Source organism: Martes martes (assembly GCF_963455335.1).
Source record: "Martes martes genome assembly, chromosome: 11".
Taxonomy (NCBI): Eukaryota; Metazoa; Chordata; class Mammalia; order Carnivora; family Mustelidae; genus Martes; species Martes martes.
The window spans coordinates 55,734,969-55,759,699 of record NC_137899.1 but is presented as its reverse complement, the minus strand read 5'-3'; the positions used below and the strand labels follow the sequence as shown (position 1 = coordinate 55,759,699).

Below are 24,731 nucleotides of genomic sequence, written 5' to 3'. Positions count from 1 at the left end.
CCCAGTTCACACGGTGGAAGTCCAAGTCAACCCAGGCTGTTAGGTAAAAGGCGGTGAAGGAGACTCTTCAGCCTCAAGGAAATTGGGGGTGGGGGTGGGATGGGCAGTAGAGTGGGTGGGTGGAGGATTCTGGGAATCCCGCACCTGTGGATGAGCGGGTGCCCAAGGTGTCCCACCCTCTTCCTCTTGGGTTCCGGGAGTGGCTGAGGGGGGCCCGGCCGCGGGCGGAGGTGAGCCGCCGGAGGGGGCGGGGCGGGGCGGGGCGGGGCCCGGCGCACCTGGGCGGAGAGGGGGAGGTGCGCGGGGCCGAGCCTGCCGGGGGCCGCGGCGCGCGCCAATGGGCAGCGGCTGGCAGCGCGCCCCGCGCCCGAGCCGCAGTCGCGCCCTCTCGCTGCCTGGCGAAGGCGCGGACGGCGCGCGGAGGCGAGCGCGGGGGAGACGAGCTGCCGGCGCCGCAGCCGCCGTCAGGGCATGAGGATGGCCGTGGGCTCCGTGAAGATGCAGCCGCCGTGCGAGAGCCCGGCCCTGGCCGCGGCTGCGGCCGTGGCGGCAGCGGACGGCGCCCTGCGCCGCAGCCCTAGTGCCCGCGAGCAGGAGCGCGAACAGCCGCTGGCGCCGCCACGGCCGCGGCTGAGGGACCTGCCGGCGCTGCTGCGGAGCGGGCTCACGCTGCGGAGGAAGCGGAGCGCCGCCGGGGCCCGGGTGAGTGGCCCGGACCCGTCCGGCCCGAGTGGGCACGGGCGGCGCGCACGTGGAGCCTGCGCCCACCCTCCTGGGCCGCAGAGGGGGCACCTGGAAGTTGGGGAGGTGGCGGAAGGGGCGCCCTCGTGCGGGGTCCCGGGAAGGCGGTGTCCGGGGGGGTGCCCCCCACGCTGAGCAACGGCTTCCCCTTCCCCCAGATGCACCTGACTTAACCCAGGGGCACCTGGATTTAGAGCGGCGGACCGTGGGCATCCCCGGAAGGAGGGCCGTTTGCCTCTCCCCAGAGGGGAAGCTGCAGGTGTCCCGGACCTAACTGTCGGCCAGCCCTGTCTCGGCAGCAAGCCTCAGGCCCCACAAACGGGAGCCCAGTTTTCAGGAGGCGTGAGACGCGTGAGCTTGTTTGGAACGCCCCGTGGCAAGCTTCGGGCGTCGGGTCTGGTTCTGACCGCCGCTGCCACCACCGCCACCGACGAAGTGGAGACACAGAAGTTGGAAGTTCCCCGGGCGAGCTTCTAGCTCCTGGGTTCTGGAGTCTCCAGCACTTGGTGACGCCCCCTTGAGCGGGAGGGTGCACGCCCTCCACCCCGCCAAATCTTAAATATTGACTTCCTGATGGTGTGTTCAGATATGATTTCCTGGTGAGGGAGTGTCCCTGGTTGTGCCTCTAAGTGCATTTAATGGCCTGAGCAGGTCGGACATGTTTTGTTTGTGAAGCGGGATGGTCTGCTGATTTTCTCCTGGGACCTTTCACAAGCCGCTCAGGAGACCGCGCTGGGGCCTCTGGCCAAGGGGCTGACCCTCGGGTTTCCTGCCCACCAGGGCTTTGGGGCAAACTTTGGTAGATTCTACTCAGTTCTTTAGAATTTGTCACCATTAAGCAGGCTTTGCTGAGATGCTGCAACAATGTGGACTTTGGGGCAGGCGGCCTGTAATAAATTGAAGTCTTGGTTGCCTGCTTTCAGAGAAGACCTTACCGGAGGACCTGTGGTCCTTACAAAGATAGGCTTGTGGAAGCGTGAGTGTTGGGGAAAAACATTTGTTTTGGTGTGGCTTCCTTTGGGCAAGAAGGGTATGAATTGGTATAGGTCTTCAGCCTCCCCAGGTTGTGTTTCTCCTCTTCCTTCCAATGCCTCAGAAGGATATTCTGAGGATTAGCTGGATGTAGGACTTCTTAAAGTCCATGACCAGTGGAGTTAAGGAGTTGCCCACAAGTGACCTTAACGTGGGGCATATAGATTGTCTGCAAAGAAAGTGAGACCTGTCCCAAAGATGTGATAGCTAAATAAACACAAGAACCAGAGTTATAGACTTTGCAAGAATCTAGGGAAAAGTAGGTCAAATCGTGTTCCTATTATCCTTGACAGTTACTTTTTCATGGCACAGAATACTGAAGACATGAGGGCAGCCAGGCAATCTGTGACGGGAATTGCTGAAGGTTTCTGTATAAATAGATCTGTGTGTTCATCTGCATAAAGGCTTGTATTTCTTGCTGCCTGGGATGATGATGTGTGCCTTGCCAATATACATATTTGCTCTTCTTAATTATTCCGAATGTGGTTACTTCAAATAATACATACTTCATTAACCCTTCTTTGATCCTAATACTGTATTCCTTTGGGACATTCCAAATACATTTTGTAAGTACATGGCCAGTTTTTTATTGGGGAAAGATTGTCAAATTTTCCAATGTTGGAAACCCATACTTTTCAACTATTTCCCCTTCCTTTGGCTTTGGAACCACCTTTGTGATTTTGGACCCTTCCTTAACAGAGATAGGAAGCGTTTGAAAGAAATTAAACAACAACAAGAGGTGGAATATGTACCTGTATTAGTCTGCTCAGGCTGCTGTAACAAAATACCATAGTCTGGGTGGCTTAAACGATAGAAATTTATTTTCTCACACTTCTGGAGGCTTGACAGTCCAAGATCAATGTGCCAGCAGACTTGGTTTCTGATGAGAACTCTCTTCCTGGCTTGCCTTCTCACTATACCTCACATGGCCATTCCTCAATGCACATGGATGGAAAGAGAGATCTCCCTCTCTTCCTTTTCTTGTAACTCCACTAATTCCATCATGGAAGCCCCAGCCTCATGACCAAGTCTACCTCTGAGTACCTCCCAAAGGCTCCCTCTCCAAATACTGCCACAGTAGGGGGTAGAGCTGCAACATACAAATTTTGAAGGAATGCAGACATTCAGTCCGTAACAGAAGGGTTACATAGGAAAGAGAAAAATAGGTGAAATGTGTACCAAACTAGCTGGTGAGTTGTGAGCATCTGGGGTCACCTGGTTAGCCCTTTAATTAGATCAGTGGTGCTTGTGCAAACAATCATGGCTTAGATCCCTCTGTGGACTTTTAGTTTTATATTATATGGTCTGCACCTCCAGATTATAGCTGAGTGATTATGGGAACAAATAAACACAAATTTATTACCACTGGTTAAAAAAAAAAAAAAAGGCAGCTCTAGATATTACACAAGTTGGTAAGAAGGTTTGCAATTTCTGTATTGACCAAGATTTGATTTAGGAATACTTGTGGCACTTGTCCATGCTGCCTTGGGCTCTCACAAATCTGGACAATCAGACATCAACTGTCATCAAGTAAGCTCTTTGTAGGTTGTGTTGCCCAACCCAGGTGCCTTGTAGGCTGTCTCTTACTGGGAAAAATTAAGCTGACATTTGGTTAATACTGCAGAACTCCTGTGTGCCTTGGTGTAGTCACTTCTAATCATACTGAATTCAAAATGCAAACTGATTAAGACTCTGCACTCTTTGGGCTAAGTGGGGAATGACCACCTTTCACTTAGTGGGAGGACCCTAGCTACCTCCTAAAAGAGTGGTAAGATAGGGCACAGCTTGAATTCCCACCAAAACCCTTTAGTCATTCTTTAATAAAAGCTGTGTTATGGAGATTATGAGAAATATTGTGATAAACACTTAGCCTTCAACACTTACTAACATTTGCCAGTCTTGTTTCATTTATTTCTCTTCCCCACTTTTTTTGTGGGGGCAGGTATATTTTAAGGTAAATTCCTAAATATCCTATTATCTCACTCATAAATGTGTCCATTTACATCTCTGATAAGGACTTTTTTCTTTAAAAGCAAAAAAAAAAAAAAAAAAAAAACCAAAAACCCAAACCCAAAGACTTCTATGTGTTTTGCATGCCTAAAAATAGTAACAATGATTTTTAAAAAGATTTTATTTATTTATTTATTTATTTATTTATTTGAGAGAGGGAGACAAAATGAGCAGGGGCAGGACAGAGGGAGAGGGGGAAACAGACTCCCTGCTGAGCAGGGAACCCCAGACATGGGGCTCAATCCCAGGACCCCTGGATCATGACCTGAGCCAAAGGCAGATGCTTAATCGACTGAGCCACCCAGGTGTCCCTTAACAATGATTTCTTAATATGATTCCCATATTTACATATTCTCAAAGATCTCTTTTTACTTATGATTTGTCGGAATCAGGAACAAAACAAGGTCCACACATTGTATTTGGTTGTTAGGGTTTTTTTTGTTTTTTGTTTTTTAATATTAATACTTTTTAAAAAAGATTTTATTTATTTATTTGACAGAGAGATAGAGAGCACAAGTAGGCAGAGGAGCAGGCAGAGGGAGAAGCAGGCTCTCCACTGAGCAGGGAGCCCGATGTGGGACTTGATCCCAGGACCCTGGGATCATGACCTGAGCCCGAGGCAGCCGCTTAACTGACTGAGCCACCCAACTGACTGAGCTACCCAGGTGCCCTTGGTTGTTAGGTTTCTAAATCTATATTATTTTATAATAGTCCTCCTTCCCTACTTTTTTCATGCCATTGATTTGATGGAGAAAGAGAGTACAGGTCACTTGTCTGGTAGAATGGTCCATTTTCTGGGCTAATTTCTCACTGTGTCATTTAGCTTCTTTCTCAATTCCCATGTCTCCTATAATACAGCAGTTAGAATTGAGGCCTGATTAGGTTTAGGTTCAGAGGCAAGCATACTTTTTAGGTGGTGCTGTTAAAATCTGTTGTATCACAACCCGTGATGTCTGCGTGTGTCTCTTTTTGAGATGTTAAGATTGATTAGTGGGTTCTTACCTTTCTACCTTTCACCTAGTGACTGTAACATCCATAGATGGTTGTAGCCTAGATCCATTTCATAAGGGATTGCAGAATGGTGATGATTGAAATCTATCATTTCTCTTGCATTTATTATTTGGGTATTCTATCTGTAAAGGACTTACCCTCATGAACTGTTTGGGTCTCCTGAAATTCAGATTGTGTAGGAAAAACAAGGAAGGGCTTAATTTTTTTCCTTTTATCAATTTTCTGAGGAATGATTTGGTACCTTAACAATCTCCCATGATAATCAATGAGTTTTCCTTTTTTAAGTATTATAAGAATTTGTGGATCTCAATTTATGTGTTTCAATCCATTGCAGTCAATATTCTTTTGGACCCACAAGTTGTCCTTATCTACTCTATAATTTTTAGTCTCTGATATCTTCCTTGCTTTCTGGCACAAGATACTTTAAGCTTACCTTGTCCATTTCCTGCTCCAGACCTGAAATCAGCCATTTTCCCCAAAGAGCACTAATTCTTTTTACTAAAAACTGTTCATTTGCCTCCAACCTTTGCCTCTCTTGGTGGTTGTGTTACTTTTTACCTTGGTCTTAGGCCTTCCATCCTAAGTTTTTTATTTCTTCTTAAATTCTTCTCATCAGGCTGCTTCTAAGACTGTCATTTTCTCCCTCTAATAAAATAGCTGGTAACTACCATTCCTTCTTTCTATATATACTGTCAGATTGCTGGGACTGACTTATTTTGGGCTTTGGCGGCTGTGATCTTTTCTGCAGTGTTCTACCAGTTTCTTCATCTCTTCAAAATCTGTTTTATTTACAGCAGACAGAATGATTCAGCAATTGTGCCAAATTGACTGTTCACCAAATGGTGACAGTCCGCTTTTGGATTAGTCTCCTCTCCCCTGATTTCTTCTCGCTCAGGCAGGGTCCCTGAGGCATGGCAGGTGCCCTTCCAACTTGAGAAATTGGAAGAACAGCTCATGGCTCTCTGCATGAGGTTCTCTCTTTTTCATTTGTAGTCTCTACCTGCATGATTCCTTCTCAAAAATGAACAAGGTAGGCTGTTTCCTTTTTCCAAGCTGGAGTGTTTTAGGTGTGAGTTGACACCCTCCCCTGCTGGAACTAAGACCTTACTGATTGGGAAGTACATACTGCTTCAAGTTGTACCAGTATGCCCGATTTATAGTCATTTTGTAAACATATTTCACAGGCAAAGCATGTCGTTTTAATTCGTTCTTTGTATTTAAATTCAAATCAGTGGCGAACAGCTCATAGCACTTAAGATTTAGAATTTACAATAATTAATCCTCGTGTGCCACGCGTGTTCTGCTACAGACTTCCTTTAGCCCTCACAACAAGCCTGGGAGTTAAATGCTATTACTTGCATTCTGCAGATGAGGAAACTGGAACAGCGATGGAACTTGCCCAAGAACCCAGAGGCGGAGGGGGGTTTGAATCGAGCCAGTCTGGTTCTGTAGTCCCTGCTCTGAATGGACTCTCTGGTTTTCCTCAAATGCACTGAGGACAGGGGGTCTATTTTAGTCTAAACTAATTAGCCTTATAGTACCCAAGAGTACTCTTATTACCTTACCACTTTGAGAGTGGTTAGTGAATGCTGTCGATAATGCCAGGCACTAATCTTTCTTTCATTTGAGTACTCAGAGGCTTGTGGTAGACCTGCTGGGTGCGAGGCAGGGAGAAGGGGAAGGTATCGTGGTTACGGGTGAAAGGTAACTAATATTGACTAAAATTAAAAGTAGCATTCTTGGTGTCATAAACAAAAACCATCCAGGCCCACCTCAATCAAGGCCAATACAAAAAGTTTGTGAGTTCGCCTGCTTACTTTTTTCTTACCTGCTTACGGTAGCCTGTCAGAGATCAGGGCCATGAGGGGAGGCATGCACCTTCCAGGGAAGATGAGTCCTATCAAATATGAGGGACACGTGTTGATCTTATTTGAGAAACATTGACTTTATACCAGCTTAAACCTTGATATGATAATCCTTTGCTAACCATGGCTACAGATAAAGTAAAACTCCATGAATGCTACCTCAAAAAATATTTATTTGACAAGAGAAAAAAGAAATTATAGATTCATTTATTCTACTTTAATTTCACATAAATTCTAGTAAAAGACCTCAATGGCAAGTTAATGTCATATTTACTTTCTTTCTCTCTCCTCTGACCCCTGGCGTAGGCATTGTTTGCATAATTAGATCCAAGGAAAAGAGCATCCACTATGGCTTCAGAAACTGGGTTTTGATCCTGGTGTGAGTTATTCTTTTTTCTTTTTTCTTTTTTTTTGTGAGTTATTCTTGGAGTTCTCCAAGCCTCCATTCTTCCTTTAGAATGACATACATCATGGGGCAAGTTTTTCTGAGAAGAGAGACAGTGTATGGAGACTTTGGGGTACATTGGAGCTTAAATTTTTCCTTCCCCAGCTGGATGCTTATTCTAGGCAAATATACATTTATAGACATATTTATAGGAATCTAGTAACAAAAAAACTTTGCTTTCGTATGCAACGTCAAGTTCCATGTTTTTAAAAAACATAATATCCTAACATATAGTGAGTATCTTAGGTGTTATATAAATACTGGTACCATAACAAAATATTCTCAGTTTCACATTTGCACTGTTTTTTAAATTGACTTGGGAGCAATTGGCAACTTGCATAGCTGAAAATAGTTGGAGAGGTGGGAGATAAGTCACTGGTGATGACTTTGAGTACTTGTGATTTTTGTTTGCCTCCATGTTGCATAACAACCTTTGTTAGGAATACTGATAATCCCAGTGATCTAGAAGTAGTTTGTGAGAAGTTAGAAAATTGCTTGTGAAGGCAAAATAGTTAAAATCAATGACAATTTTTTGTGGTCGATTCTTATTGTGATAAATAATTCATAAATGGATGTGATAAAGGGATGGTCTGCAGACACCACTGTGGATACTGGCATGTTTTTTGTTGGATTAGCACCTCAATAGTCCCCTAAAGACTGGACATAATTTCACCTCTGAGGAAACTAGGGTCTAGAGAGGTTAAGTAACTTTCCCATGGTCACCCAGATAGAAAGTAGTAGAAGTAGACTGGAACCCAGAACTGCCTGATTCCAAAATCTCTGGCCTTTCCTCAATACTGTGATATCTAAGACTTTGACATAATCATAGCCTGTGGTATATTGAAAGAGTGAATGCACAAGACATTTCAAGTAAGTGCAAAACATAGTTCATTTTCTTTCCGGTGTCTTCAGTAATGGCTTCCAGGATCAGTCTTTAATTACTCACAAGGTTGCCAATGGCTTGGGCAGCAGCTGTCCCTCATCTTCCAGCAATAGCAGCCATTGTACAGGAAGGAAGGCTCGGCATGACTCATCCTGGAAGCCATTGTTTTCCCAGGAGGTTTGGAAGTTGACTAGCTCCCTGGTACAAATGCACTTGGAAATTTATAAAGCAAGCAGGTTCCTTTTCTGGCGTGTCTAGAAGATGAAGAAAAAAAGGAGGAGTTTCTTCTAACCCAGGATTTGGGTTCCTTTCGGCATCTTGTTTGCTGTTTAAGAAACTTCAGGGAGCAAGAAGTATGGATTCCTGTCAAAGTAACTGAATCCATTTACAATTGAATAAAAGCATCAAGAATATACAAATATATTAATAAAATTAAACTTTGGTATGTTTACCTTTCAATGTGGTATTACTACCTGAGGCAGATGGCTCTTAACTTTTATTTATTTATTTAATCCCAGGCCTTTTTGAGAATCAAAAGATAGCACCCCAGAAAAATGCACGTGTTAATATATTTTTTGCATCTCTTTTCAGAGGGCTTGTAGCTATCCTGACACCTGGTCACCACTGACCCTCTGACCTTTCTCTACTCTGTCTCTAGAGAGTATCACCATGGTTCTATAATTATTTTACTTTTGCCCTTTACTTCTAAACATCTAGCATAGTATTAAGCACCCATTCCATTGTCAGTAAATATTTCCTTGAATTAACGTGTTTTACCAGTGTGTTGAATTAGAAATTATCTGCCTCTGACTATAATAAGGGCACTGGTGGTGTTGGTGATAACTGTTTTTGTTTAACAAATCCTTGTATCACACTTGTGGTGTTGGTGTTGAGGTTGTTTGGAGTACCCCTAACAACCTTGGGTGGCAGTCACCCTCATTGTCTTCTTTTTTCCCCAAAGAGGGGAACAGAGAGGTACAGAGCTACAGATTTTAGTGTCTCCCAAAATGAGGTACAGAGAGGCTAAGAAAGATGCCTCAGGTCATCCAGGAAGTGGAGGAGCCCAGAATCGAACCCAGGAAAACAATCTCCATATTATGAGATCTACCTCTTCTGCTGTATCCTCTCTCTAAATAACGTATTTCCTTAATTACAGTCTCTCTTTTTTTATTTCAGCCCTTTTGGAATAGGGATGTATATTAAAATCCATGTGAACATTTAATGGGATACTTTTCCCCCCGTGAAGCTGTTATCTTAAAATTTGGGTATCTTAGAATAAAGGAACTATAGTAAGTCATGTTCTAGTTTTTAAATGTAGCTGCATAGTTTATTTGTAGAAGTCTCAGAGTAGATCACAGCTTTAAAACGATGCACATAAACACAACCATGTCTATTTATGAAGTGTGAAAAATGTGGGTTAAGATTATATTAATGATTTACATGAACACTGATATTGCTTGGGTAATAATATAAATGTCAGAGGAGAATAAACTTAGTATTTTCCTACGAAAAGCATGAATAGCCTCAGAGTAATGTTGAAGATTAAAGAAACTGAAATTCTTTTAAGTGAAACTTTATATATATATTTTTTGTATTTCTGTGTTTCATATATAACTTCTTATGCATAATGTGTAAACATAAATTTATATTATTATATATACTATATACATTATATATTATGTATATTATAATGTATAAACATAAGTTTATATTATGTATGATTATATATCATTTATAATTTATTTTTAAAATTATATTTACATTTAATTTATAATTTAAATGATATTTCTACTTTATAACTTATTGCATGTAATGTATATTATATAACTACATCATTTATCATTATACAATTTGTTATATAATTTATTGGTTTCACAGGTTTTTTTAAATTAAAATTTTAAGTTAAACTTCTTATATAAATTTATTTTTTTAAACTAAGTACTGTGAATATATTGAAATGATAATAGATTTAGACTTGTCTTTGAGTCACCACTTTGTGTGGTGAGTTGGCAGAGCTTACCTTCTGTGACTCAGTTAAACTTTGAAAATTTTGTCTGCTTTGTTCATGAGGCATTGGCTTCTCCCTTATAAAATGCTTTTCATTTTGCATTATTTGTATTAGCCTAGGAAAAAATCGTTATTGAAATTAAAGAGTTCTGAAAACCAGGGCTTCTGCAATCTAGCTGGTTGTCTTCCCATATTTTTTTTCCTAACTGGTCTAGCAACTTAAACTCCAACCCCATTGGTGGTTTTGTTGTTCAGTTGAATTTGACCTTGTCAGATCATTTACCTGCAGCTGCTCTGAGGTGTACATGCAGATACTTGTGATGGCCTAATGCTTACACCTTTGGCGCTGACTGTAAATTTGTTTTACTCTCTCCTGTTACTGTTGTGGGAAGTGAACAGCTTATCACTTCTGTTTGGTCTAACACTCTAAATGTTGACTATAATGAACAAACACGACAAATGGTTCACTCCATCATTTTGTGCTGTGAATTTATAGATAGGTATGAAATTCTTCTTTGGTAGGGAAAAAAAAAAGGAGGGAAGATGTGTGATGATACCTTTTAGAAACTGGGGCAAGTATTACGCCTCTTTCAATCTACTAAAATAGAATTTGTGACATAGTAAACAGTTTTCTGTATGTTTGTCACTTAACAGCTATATGACCTGGAATAAGTCAAATAACCTCACTGATTTTCTGTCCCTAAAGTGGAATACCGTTGCTCCATCACGAGAATCCACAGTATATGGATAGGGGACCAGTTTTCATTTCCTGATTCTTGTCTGACCAAGGTCAGAGAAGTGGTCTTTCTCCACTGAGATGCTAGATGAACCCCAGGACACTTTGGGGGCATATCTTAGACAAATGGAAAGATGGATGATTAATATTCACCGTATCTCTTGAGTTGGGGAGGGGGAAGATAATGCATTAGTAGAAAGAGCACTGGAAGATACAGGAAGAACCTGATTAAATCGAGAATCTGTCGTATGAAAAGAGTAAAAAGAACATACCTATAAATCTATTTCTAGAAGAATAAATTGTTTAGCCATAAACAGAATTCTCTGAGAGATACCAGAAGAGAACTTGTGATAGCCAACCCTTTGTGTCCGAAGAGCTCTTACCAGGAAGTTCTGTCTTCTTTCAGATAAGAGTTTTATTGCTATTTCTTGTCACCACTGAAAGCTGTTTCTTCACCTCAAATTAGCATCAATATTTGTTCTCCTCTGCTGTTTTAAATTTATCACAAATCTTCAAAATAGCCCCCATTGAAGCATTCAAATTTCCTATTCTTCTTGGCACATAACTCCTTTAAAAAAAAAAAAAAAAGCAAATCTAATCCTTTTCTAATCTACCTTGAATATCTCATGAACTTTGAGTTTAAGAAAAAACAGCAAATTCAGTTCATTAGTAGTTGGCTGTTCACTCTGCTGTCTTTTATATAATGATTTACATTTACAAAGTGCTTTCCCATGCATTCTTATTTTGCTGTTTTCATAACTCTGGAATAAAGTATTCCTTTCTTATATGGATTCAAAAGTATGTTACTGAGTTTTTTTATATGCTACACCCTCAACATCTGTGAAGCAAAGATAGATTAATAAGTAAATTAATATGTGAAGGCTGTTAAGACAGAGGTAGTTATGCAGAGAAAACCTAGTGTGAGCTGCCACTGTTGTCATTGCCATCATCATCATCATCATCGTCATCACTGTCATTGTCTAAAATGACAGGTCAATCTCTTTGAAAAGCTGAAAGAGCTCTTACTGTTGTATGAATAGCAATTGACTGAAAAAACTGAGACTCAAATATTGCTGTCTTACTGAAGATCATAGTGAGGAAGTTAAAAGAGTGGGGGGCTCTGTAGCCTGAACTCCTAGTTGGTCCAAGGGTCTGTGTAAGGTTATCTGTGGACTCTTTACAGTCCCTATCTTTAGTCTCTAAGGCTAAAGGAAGACCTCTCAAGTTTTAGCATACTTGAGGATCCCTGGAGGGTTTGTGAAAACACAGATTCCAGGAGCCCCACACTTCAGACTTTTAACCAAAGTCTCTAGCATGGGTAGGGCCCAAGAATCTGCATTTCCATCAGGTTCCAGGTGATGCTGCTGGTCCATGGGCAACACTTAGTAGCACTGGTCTCAAGGGCTGCCAAGAGTTTGGTGACCTTCCTAATCAGAAAGTTAACTGAGGCCAGGAGTCTACCTGGTTTTCTGTTTGCCACTTCCATGATGGAAAGCCAAATCAAGGTGGAGGACCATGACAATGAGACTTTTATTTAATTAATAATATTGGAAACTACCCCTTTTTGGTTTCTACAGAGTGACTGGTAGTTAAAAAAGAAGTGGCAAATATTTGAAACACAAAGAGTTTATGGCACCTGTGCTGATTGTTCTGTTTGTCCATCCCATATACTCTCTACCCGTTTTTGTTTTGCTTTGTACCTTGGAGCCTTCCTCTGGGTGTTCTTCACTGGGGACTTTGGTTAGGGTTCAGTCGATAGAAGGCCAGGAGAGAGAAGTCAGCAGTATTTGTCCACTGTGCTCCCTCTGCTTTTCAGTGGTGATGGCGGTGACCGTCTAGAGCTAGCTACCACTGGGCCGTCACTCCTCAGTCACTTGGGCTCTCTCCAGCCTCCAGGGAAACTGTGTCTTTTCCTAGTCCCTCCCACTTGTGGCTTTTAAAGTCTTGTTGTTACTACCTCCTTTGTGCTGCAGCGTCTCCTGTGGGGTCTCTGAACCTTGCCTGCACATCTTTGATAGGCTCTTTCCTGAGAGGACCTTGGCCTGATGTAGGAGCCCAAGGAAGAGCAGTGTTAGGAAGAGTGACAGTAGAAGGTATAGCCATGGGGAGAAGAATTTCGTGAGTGGAATGGACATTGGCAGTGATTGAGGCAAGGAGTCAAGCCTCAAGCCCCCAAAGTTTAGATAGAAGATGAGGGTGAAGAATGCAGGGAAGGGGCCTGGCCTCTAGGGTGACACTGAGCTTAACAGAAAGTCCTGAGAGGTCCCTGCTAAGCAGCTAGAACTTGTGCTAGAATGTGACTGAGCGCCATTCCTGCCTCATTCCTGTGCAGGCACTTGGATGACTGGGGTTCAGAATCAGAGAAGCTTTTACATGAGGAATTTGTATCCCTTCTCTATGATTGCCTTAGTTTTGTTTTTTGGTATTTTTTTCCCCCTGTTCCTGCCTTTTTCCCAGACGCCCTTAGCATTGTTAGTCTATACATAGGAGCTGTAAGACCTTTATGTGGTACTTTGATCTTGGTTAATTTTGTTGCAGTATATTGAACATGTTCTGAAATGCCTGGGAACACTACATTCACAAAGTAACAAACAGTTGAATAGAATAATTACACCTTCAGTTCCTTTGCCCGTGGGTTCCAGTGGTGGGCGTGTCAATAAGATAAAAACCATTTCTCATGGTTTTGGTGCTCAGCCAAGTCATCTTCTGCAGTAACCTCACCAGGAAGCAAGTCAACAACACAAACTCATACCAATTCTGTATGTTTATCGGTTCGTTTATATTGAAATGTTATGCTCAGGGTAAAACTGTTTCACACCCTTTATGGATCGTTTTGGGGTAGTACAGTTTGAATGCTACCAACAGCCAAATACTTTGTGTTAATCGGTGAAACACTTAAAGACAAAATAGGCTCTCAATTTCAAATTTTCTATTATTAAAATTTTTTAGGAAGAGAAAAATTTCTCTGTGAGGGAAAATTAACTCTATATTTTTTTCCCCTCTTTCTGGGTTTTCATACATTTATGTATTGGAAAACATGGGTGTGTGAAAGATGGGGCTTGACCTCATATAGTTGAGGCAAATCATGTAACCTCATGGTACACAGTGTGGGACAGATTGGTGGCATATGAGCTTTTGTGTTTCCTCCATTTCCCCTCCTTTCTGGTCAGTCATCCTCAGAGGCTTGGCAGCTGGGCACAGAGTAGAAGAGCCTTGCTCTACCAGGAAGGGGATGGATCCCTAGATGAGGGCTGCCCAGAAGTAGTGGTACGTGAGCATCACCTGTTCACTTGCTAGTGGAAACTGACCAGAGGGAGCAAGAGGGATTCCAATGCAAATGACCCTGGTGAGGGCCTGATTCTGATCAGCCAGCAGAGAGGTGCTCAGTGTGGAGGAGTGGACTCAGTGCCCCCCAGTCAGGCAGGCTTTCTTGTTTTCAACTCTAGTCTAGAGCACAAGTCCTTCCAATCCCCCTCACTGGGGAAGGAGCTCTAACTTTTTTTCATATCTCCTTCTCTGGATTGGCCCCAAGAAAGGCTCTGGTGAGCCTTTCCCCTGGTTTTTTGAAGACTCATCTCCTTACTCACTTCCCTTGGAATGAGCCATCCTTCTTCCTTTGGGTCTGGTTTCCTTTGGCTGTATCATCCCTGGTTTCTTCTCCTCCTTCCCTCCCAGCCTTTGTTCATTTAAGGCTTTGCAGGTGGGCTGTCTGCCCAAAACGTCTTCTGTGAACCACCTCATCCTTTTGTTCGCTTTCCTTGGTTCACTGAACAACCCTCCTATTTCTTCATCCTTTACTGGTTACCTGGTCCCCGCTGAGGGCTGTTTCATACAGAAGAGGATGCCAGATGCTCTTCTTAGGAGTTGGGGTGATTCAGCCCATTTTTGCATGTTAAAGAGAATTACGTTAAGACCCTTGGGGAAGTCCCCATCCAACCTCCCTTCATTTTTTTTAGATGATTGACAGCATTTATATCATCCTCTCTGCCTCCTGCCTTTACTCCCTCTCGCCTCCCCCCAACCTCCCGCCCCAAAAGAAGAGGAACTTTTGCAAGGGTAACCACTGTCTAACTGGTCTGCATCATGGGATGGAGAATATATAATTATATTGATTGCTGATTGGTATTACATTTTCAAAACTACATCCTTTCAATAGGGACTTCTGTTTTGGTCAAAGGATGTATTCAAGAGGTATTATTCTTATAAGAAGTAGGATTGTGAAATTCAAAATCCATTTAACTTCTTAATAACTCTCATAAATGTGGAAGCTTCTATGTAAGCAGTTATCTTTGGGAGTAAAGGGCTAAACAGAAGACCAAATATAGTGGATTAATGGTTTTGTTCCTTGTTCCCTCACTGCGGGCAACCTCTTGTAACATAGCATCGGCCCTGCCCATCCCAGCTGCTGCCCAGTGCCGTCATCCCTGCTTTGACATTTCCATGGTATATTTCCTTTCTTTTAAAAATCTATGTTACACAGAGCTCTCTGATTTGTCAGTCAGGATAGTCTAGGTTTTGCTGCAGTAACAAAAATACACCAAAATCCATATGGCTTAACACAGCAAAGCTTATTTCTTGCTTACAAAAAGACCCTTTTGTGAGTCTGGGTGCTCTCCAGGGTAGCTGTCTTCTGTATGGTGTCTCTGCTTCCATCTTAGGACCTTTCCATGTCATCACCCTCCACAGTGACTACAGCATATGAAGAAAGAATGGGGAATTTCCCACAGGCATCTCAGTACCTCTGCCTGAGGTGATCTTTGCTCATAGCTCATTGGCCAGAGCAAGTCCTATTACCTCACTCATTTCAAAGCACTGGGGAAGTATCCTCTTTCCAGGAGGTTTGATGAAGAAGAGAAGAACCAGTATTAGTAACATCTGCTTTAAGCATCAGAAGCTTGGAACACAGAACTGAATAAAGCCATGATCCCGGTCTTAAGTCCAGCAAGGGAGATAAACATGTTAGTAGTATTGCAATCTAGATTTACAGAACTATGTGAATTACAAAATACATAACATGATAACTACAGTGATAGAACAGAAAGTATGCTGGGGGCACAAAGGGAGAGGATCCACCTCCCCAAGCTGGAGATGGGAGGAAAACTTCAGAATAGGGGTGACACGGGGCTGGGGTTTTTCATTTGCCAGCCTCTGACCTACCTTACCTTGTTAAGGGTGGTATCTGATTTTATTTTATGTACTGTATAACATCTAAACTAATAATTTGGGGTACAGCTGTAGGAAATACGCTTTCTTTTCTACAACCTCAAAAAAGAAATGGAAGCTGTCCGCAGTAGAACAGATCTGCTGGTTCGCGTGAAATGGAACACAGAGGTGTCCTTTTAAGGAAGATGCACAAAAACTACCTTTACTGAGCAATTATGCCACGGACAGTTCTTTGATCTCAAAAATTAAAACTCAAAAATTAAACTCGCTGTTGCAGTATGAAAGGAATAAAGGCAAGTGTAAAATAACAATCAAGGTTAGTTATTAGGCAACAAAGGTGGCATGCACAGTACTTTGATTTGCCTAGAGATTCTGACGTAGTTTACATTAGATATAAACGTGAGTGGTGTGGTAACGGTGCAAATAATTTGTTTTATAGACAAAAGAAGAGTCTCATCCTGAGATCTGATAAAACCATGTTCTTATTCTCTCTCCTTCACTGCTTTGGGCCCCACTGGCCTTCTTATGGGTCCTTCATTACACTGGGCCTGCTCCTACCTCAAGGCTTTTGCAGGGCTGAACCCATTTCTCTTCAGATAACCATTCACTTGCTTGAGTCTCTGCTCAAAGACCATTCTCTTGATGAAGCCCCTTGGCCACCCTGTTTAGGATTGTAACATCTCTCTCCTCCCCACGTCCTATTCCTATTCTATCTTCTATCATAAATAGTTGATAATTTGCTTATGTGCTTTATCTGTAATCAGTCTTTCACCACTGTCGTGTAAGCTACCCAAGGATAAGGATTATCGTCTGTTTCATACATGGTTGTATTTTCAATCAGTTAGAATACAGCTCAGGGATGATAGGTTCTCAGTAATAATTGTCGAACACGTGGGTGGGGGTTCCATTAGAGTTCCTCTAAACTGTACACAAAGTTGTATATTTACATGTATTTTCGCCTGTAAGCCATGACTACTTTTTAATTCAATATTGTAATGTGCCAGCTGTCTTTCCCTAGGGAGCAAGAGTGAGGCTTATTTAAGGAGCTCATAGTCTGGTGGAGAAATTTGTTTGATTCTGCCTGTAATATTTAGTTAAATGTAGCAAGTATTGAAGTGCCTAACGCAGGTAGATATTAAATAGAATTCCTGAATTCTGGAAGCTTACTGTTTTAAGTGTGACAGGCCTGTACTGAAGATTTGCCTCTTTGTGTCATGAACTTTGATAAAATATCTCTCCCATGATGTTTCTTGGCTCAGTCCAGTGGCTCTAAGATTTTTCCTCTGTCATGACACACAGAAAGTGTGGTAGTAATGCTCACGTGCTTGACCATTCCAGGGGCGTGTTGAATGCTTGGTCAACAACCGGTGGGTTATTTTTCTCATAAGAATTCCACCAAGCTGTACACGGAGTTGTTCTTCACCTCTGGTTCGCCCACTCAGGATATTATACTGGGAAGAGATGTTGTTTTAGAAAACCAATCTGCTTTGATTAAAAAAAAATTACTCATAAGCCTCAGTACTTCTCTTACTAATAATAAAGTTCTCGTGGCATATAGCAACTAAGCAAAGGGTGTCATGACAGCTTATTTAAGAATAATTGGGGGGCACCTGGGTGGCTCAGTGGGTTAAGCCTCTGTCTTCGGCTCAGGTCATGGTCACGGTCACGGGGTCTTGGGATCGAGCCCCGCATCGGGCTCTCTGCTTAGGAGGGAGCCTGCTTCCCCCCTTTCTCTGCCTGTCTCTCTGCCTACTTGTGATCTCTCTCTGTCAAATAAATAAAATCTTAAAAAAAAAAAGAATAATTGGTTTAGAGGATATATACTATGAGGAAAAAGAAAATCAAGCTTGATTACTAAGATTTAAGGAAACTACTGGGTAGAGGTAGGGTTTGAGGACTAACTAGTTGGTGAGAATAATAGGTAAGGAAGACAGTAGAACAGGTCAGGGCAGAAAGGAGCATGGCTTGTGATAGGGACATTGAGAGATGGGCCTGGCTGGAGTTCAGGGTTAAAGGGTTGGACTTGTAAATTGAGGGAAGATGATAGGTAACCTTGAGTTTGTCTTTGTATTAAGCTTGTTATCAGCAATGGAAAAATGTCCTTGGAAAACCTGTATACTGTAGAGGTTACCAGACTTCGTGTTTAATGCCCTTGTAAAGAAAAAAAAATTTTTTTTAAATGAGAACTGTGAGCACAGCATAGGGTATAGAGAAATTGAATCACTATGTTGCACACTTGAAGCTAATGTGCATGGTGTGTCAACTACACTCAAATTTAAACATTAAAAATAAATAAGAGCCACAAAGATTTGCCTCTAAAAAAATAAAAAGTAAAAGATGAGGGGCACTTGGGTGGCTCAGTGAGCTAAGCCTCTGCCTTTGGCTTGGGTTATGATCTCAGGGTCCTGGGATCGAGCCCCCACATTGGGCTTTCTGCTCAACAGGGAGCCTGCTTCCCCCCCCCCCTCTCTGCCTGCCTCTCTGACTACTTGTGATCTCTGTCTGTCAAATAAATAAATGAAATATTTTTAGAAAATAAAAATAAGGGGCACCTGGGTGGCTCAGTGGGTTAAAGCCTCTGCCTTTGGCTCAGGTCATGATCTCAGGGTCCTGGGATTGAGCCCTGCATCCGGCTCTCTGCTCAGCGGGAAGCCTGCTTCCCATCCTCTCTCTTCGCCTGCCTCTCTGCCTACTTGTGATCTCTGTCTGTCAAATGAATAAATAAAATCTTTAAAAAATAAATAAATAAAAAAATTAAAAGTGAGAACTAACTTGTGACTTCAAGCTTTCATTTTGCCAAGTGAGGGCGCAAAAAAATTCAATAAGTCTTAAATTTCGTAAGAGAAAGGTATTTTAACACAAAAGCAAAAATCACACAACCTCTACCAAGGAACTGCTCTTCATAAGTAAATAAATACAGCTTTATAGAAGACTAGCCACACTGTCCTTATTCTTTTTGTGCCTCACGTTGACATTTGGGGACTATTTCATAAGATACATGTGTGAGTTTGGGGTACAGAATAAAGTTGAGACCATATATAGACATGATCTAACAGATGTCAGGTGGCAGTCACCATGAGTGGACAAAAGCATTTCCTTAGAAAGATCAGTGGAGGTGGGTGTTGTGCAGAATGGAGACAGGAAAGGTTGAAGGGAGGGGAATCACTTAGGGGGCTATAGTCCAGGTGACAGAGGCCAGGGTCTGACACGGAGGTCTTGGGGCTGAGAAGTCAGAGTTTGGGAGGACAGGATGCTGGGATTTAGTGATATCCGTTCTGTTTTCATGGGCAGCTAAAAACCAGCAGGAATTCAAAATAAATTTCCAATTTTGAGAGGAATATAACTCTGTCTGAAATATGACCAAAGTTTGTCTATATTCTATACATATGAGCTCTTAGATTCCCAAGACTGTTACTTAAGAAATTATCAGAGAGAGAGAGAGAGAGAGCACATGAGCATGTGCACACTGGTGTGGTTGAATGAAAAATTGTCTTTGCGTGTAGATCACCTTATGTGAAGGAAAAAGAAAGGGGATGCTTTTTAATGACTAACGGTGGTATTTGTTTTTAGAGCATTTTTTTGAGGTTTCAGTTTTTTGGTTCCAGGAAGGAGTACTAAATTAGGGCAGTCTGCTCCCATTCTGGTGGTCCTGTCAGAGTTGGTGCTGCCTTATGGCCTCCAAGCAGGTGGAAAGGATGCCTCCCCACCTCCTTCCCTCCCTTCCTCCTAACACCTTGCCCTTAGGCTGCATCTGCTCAGTGCCAGGGCTCCACCTTCAAAGCCAGATAAGCTTTGTGCCAGCTGTCCTCGCACCCAATCTTGCGTTAGGTAGGGGAAGATAAGGTAGAAGAAGATAGCCTATGTGGTGGGAAGAGAGGCAGCTGACCGATATACAGGGGAGTGTTTATTTCCTTTAATCACTCCTGACTTTCTTTAGTTCTTAAGTTTCTGTGTGTGAAGTCCAAGAATTGCTGCCGGAAGATACTCAGAGCTGCTTTTCACAGTAGGCTCAGGTAGAAAATTGTTGAGTTCCTCCTCCTGCTTGAACGTGACAGTAACAAGCACCACTGTTTCTTCCTTTCATAAATTTCACCATGGCTCTTGTTTCCCACCCTGTAAGATGAGGATTTGGCTCATTTACATGACAAATACGCCTCCCCCCTTCTGTGTTCCTCAGGTAATTGACTTGTTATTGGGCCAGAGTACAGTGGAGGCTTTTGTGTTCACAGAAGCTTGTCTCTATAATTGGATTTGGGACTGAGTCAGTCAAGGGTCTTGATTGCAAACAAGAGAAACCAACTCTGAAATTACTAGAAGGATGTTAGAGTGCAGGTCAGCCTGCAGAATTATTGGAAGCCTGGAGACGTAAGTTTCAAAAGGGGCAGGAACCCAGGACATTGACAGAGAAGAAGCCACTGAAGGTAGGGATGAAAAGCACTGAAACCAGCCCTCTGGGTTTCTCTGGCACTCCTCAGCTGACTGACCACAGGCAAGTTACCTAATCATTCTGTGCCCCCAAGGACAGTTATGATGAATAAATGCATTAGTTTGCCAGAAGTGCTTGAAACAGTGACTGATAAATAATAAGTATATATTAATGTCTGGTAAGTGTTTATTTCTAATTGAATTTGTGTGTGTACATGTATATGTATTGGCATTTAACTGCTAAACATAATGCTAGGTTGCTCTCTAGCCTAGACTTTCCTTCCATGCCCACAACCTGTTCTTTGCTCAAACTAGCTTTTCCCTTAAATCACAAATTGCCAACCTTGGTTCAAGGGCTTTGTTTCAGTTCTTTGCGGTTCCCTCAGAAACTTTGATTCTGGAGCATTATTAACAGAATTCATAAAGATCATAGTCTGTACATTTGGGACTTTAGCTTTACTTTACTACCCTTAGGGTTAGTATAGTAAATTTTTTCTGCCCTTTGTCTTTTTTTTTGATTCTGTGTTTTCATGATCATTATTAATATCTGCTTTAGTCTTTCCTCTTGTAATTTTGTTACATGAGAAACAGCCAAAATGGAAACTCTTGTAGAAGAGGAAACCATTCTACCTCTCTGATGGTTTTTATAGCCCCCCCTGTGAAAATGTAGCATTAATATTTAAACATGTCAATATTTAATAATTAGCACTGCTATTAATATTGTTATTAATATTAATAATTTTTAAAAGAACAGAAGATTTCTGTAACACATATTGTTATCCCTTTTCAGTTTGGTTCAAAGAAAATTACATTATACATTCTTTTGTTGAAACAGCCTTTCCTTTAAGTAAGAAGTTGAGGGTTGGTTATTCTGGCAAACCAGAGTAGAGTCTATTTACAGAAGCTTTACTTAAGGAAAAAAAAAAAATCAATGACTTAATATATCTCATGTGTTGAATATCTCGTTCTGGGTCCCAAGGTTTGTAGGTTAGTCTCTTTTTCTTTCTTCACATAAACACACATATAATATCTAGGTGTATAGTGTGTGTTCAGCCTGATTTTGAATATGTAAAAATGTAAGTACTTAAGTATTTACCTGAATAGTTTGAAGATTCAAATAGCTAAAATAGAGTGGAAGTTTTTCTTTGGCAGTTTAACATGAGAATTGTAGAATCATAATGAAATGTTAACATTTTATATGAATGTATATAAAATAACAGGCTCAGAGTTTCTCTCATTTGGCAGGCAGTAGAAGGGGATGAAGAAAAGGTGTTTTGCTTTCAGTTATATACATAAAAACATATGTTTGTGTGACCTGGGTCGCCACATAAAATGTCCTCCTTACTGTGGGTGGCAGTCAAAAGAGTTTGAAAGGCATTGGTTTCAAAAAAACAGTCACAGCTTCTTTCAGAGGTCCCCCTCACCTTGTGGTGGGTTGGTTGCTCCCGAAGGCATAGAAGGGTGTGAGAAAGCCAGAGAGAAGGGGGTTCAAAATTTAATGTGTCACCTGATGGCTAATAGGATTAATTGTGTGGAAGTGTTTGTTGTCCGGCTTGCCATACATTCGGCGAGACGTCTGTGAAAGGAATTGCCTGCCGTGAGTCATAGCATGCATTTGTGATCGAAAAGCTTTCAAAATAAGTTTCCCCATGTGTGTCACATATAGTCAGGAATAAGAAATGGGGATCACCTCCTGAAAACCTTTTGTAGTGTTGAAATGTACATTGAATGTAGAGGGAGAAAGTGCTTTGCTAGGAACGAGCAAAGTTCTGAACCCCGCAGGTGGAGCAGTCCTCATTTTTACGTCCGTGTTCAAGGCTTTATTTAAAAGATGACCTTTGTGCTGTATTTAAATATATTCATAAGAAGAAAATGTGGGCACACAGTTCTGTTAATTAACTCCTGGAGCTTTGTTTGCTTGTGATTATATTTCTAGCCGTTGCCACGTAAAACGTCACTGAAATTAAGACATAGGTTTGACAGGGGCGCCTGGGTGGCTCAGTGGGTTAAAGCCTCTGCCTTCAGCTCAGGTCATGATCTTGGGGTCCTGGGATCGAGTCCCACATCGGGCTCTCTGCTCAGCAGGGAGCCTGCTTCTCTCTCTCTCTCTCTCTGCCTACTTGTGATCTCTCTCTGTCAAATAAATAAATAAAATCTTTAAAAAAAAAAAAAAAAGACATAGGTTTGACAAGGCCAGATCTCCACATGGCGTGGAGACAGAGGCAGAGTGAGCGTGTCCTGGAAGAGAACCTTCGACCTAGATAGTATGGCTTTTGTTATGTGCTTATGTACTTCGTGTTGCAGATTATTCATTTTAAGTAAATTTGGTATTTCAGAGTCTATCAAATATGGCTTAAAATTTTTAAATATTTAATTGTGGCAAGATACACATAAAATTTACCATCTTAACTTTTTTCGAATATTCAATAGCGTTAAGCACATTCACATTGTGTTGTGCATCCAGTCTCCAGAATCATATGGGTTTAATGCCAGAGGGTAGAAAAGCTTTATTGTAAGTATGCTTTTAACACTATTTCAGTGTTCTAAACAAGTGTTTTTTAGTTCATGGTTTTTGAGATTTGTGATAGAAGGAAAACCATGGTTCTTTGCTCACTCCTGAGTGTACTCCTTTCTTGAAGGTTTGTGGTCAATTCAGTAGCCCTTATAACTATTTTTAAACAAGTTTTGGTCTCTTATTCCAAGGGAAACAAATAATATCAAACTCAAAATAGTGTACAAATACCAAGTTTCTGCAAGACTTACCCTGAAGAGGGGCATAGCTCTTAGAAAAAATAAAGAGGTTTCAATCTTGTGTTCTTTTGAAAAGATTTTGCTCTAATTCAGTTTTATATTCTATCAGTGAGGTGGGTTTTGTTTTGTTTTGTTTTTTTCCGAAGATTTATTTATTTAGAGAGACAAAGAGCACGGGGGAAGGGCGGAGGCAGAGGGAGAGAAAGTCTGAAGCGGATTCTGAACAGAGCCCAATGTGGGCTCCATCCCACAACCCATGAAATCATGCATGACCTGAACCAAAACTGGACACTTCACCGATTAAGCCACCCAAGTGCCCCCTCCATGAGTTTGAAGTCATCAAACTAGTTTAGGAACTGATTTGAAAATGACTGTCTTGGTGATTTAATCTTACCTTCTGTGAAAGATCTATGTGGAGAAATACCTAAAGGCTCTTTAAACCCAATTTTCCTGCCGTGGGTCAAGAATTTCATCTCTATCTGTGTGCTGGCGTCTGAGTACTGACGTTGGCTTGTATGTGACTGGAGAGGGGTCACTCAGGACTCGGGGAGGAGTGTGCTGGATGAACAATAAAGGCCACAAGGCTGGTACTGAAACTTAAATTCTTGCTTATGGCTCTGATGAAGTCAGTGTCCTATACATGGAGGATAATAATTAATTTAAAAAATTAATGTACAGTTTCGTATCTGGGAGTAGTGAATACAGGACCGGTTCTCTGGTCCAGAGAACCGGTCCTGTATTCACTACAGAGGAGAGAGTTTAGATTTTGGTAGAAACTGCATTGACCATGTGTCTTCATATCACATATTAAATATAATATATTCATCATATCATAATCCATGGTGTATCTCACATTCTTCCCTTGGAAGCTGATATCTAACCATTCTGTATATAAATTCAAACATCAGGAACCCAAAAATTACTGATATTTGATTTTGGGGTATTTACTTCCTGAACTTTTTTCTTTAGATGCTGTTAGTTCTGAGTATACAGATGTTAATGGCAAAATAAAATGATCCTAAAAACTTGAGCAAATTGGCCACAGAACAGATAATCTGAATCCTGATGTCATTATTAGAGTTGGAACTTTGGGCAGAGGAAGTGGATACTCTTTACCCACCAAGGGCACTTAGAAACGGAAGGGCTGCCTCATCTTGTCTTGCTGTGTTGTTTGAGATGATCCCACCGTCTCTCACTGTCTTCTGTCACAGAGGGCTCCTTCAGATTAACCTCAATGGCCTCCCCCATGCTCCTGTCTTTTTAGGGCAGGCAGAGACTGGGGATCCATAAGCAGAAAGGGGGAATGAGTAAAAATATCCTTCCAACAGAATCTTTAGCCCCATCCTATCTTCTTGGCTCTTTACCTAGCGGTTTATTTCACTCTCCTCGAAGCCATGGATATACTTTTATGAGAGCTAACTTAAGTTTGGATTTCTTTCTGACTATAGTTATGTTCTTAATCATTTATTTATGAAGACTCACCTTCTTCATCTCTGTAACTTGGCCTTTCCTTTATAGGGTTGGAGGTGGAGGATAATGGTTTAAGTGGAGGTTTTATCTTTTACAGTACTTTTTTTTCCTGGTTATAAAAGTAATATATTTAATATAGACAAATGGGAAGTTTGGAAAGATAGAAACAAAATTCTGACTAATAGTAATCTA

General features: G+C 41.6%; 1 protein-coding gene across 1 annotated transcript in view; it reads left to right on the top strand.

Moving 5' to 3' along the window:
• The first annotated feature begins 286 nt into the window (after positions 1-286).
• RAPGEF5 (Rap guanine nucleotide exchange factor 5) overlaps positions 287-24,731 on the top strand; it is a 223,467-nt gene continuing 199,022 nt past the window's right edge. The window contains exon 1 of the mRNA XM_080818603.1: positions 287-702. Coding sequence (XP_080674729.1) covers positions 472-702 — 231 coding nt within the window. The 5' untranslated portion in view covers positions 287-471. The remainder of the gene's footprint in view (positions 703-24,731) is intronic.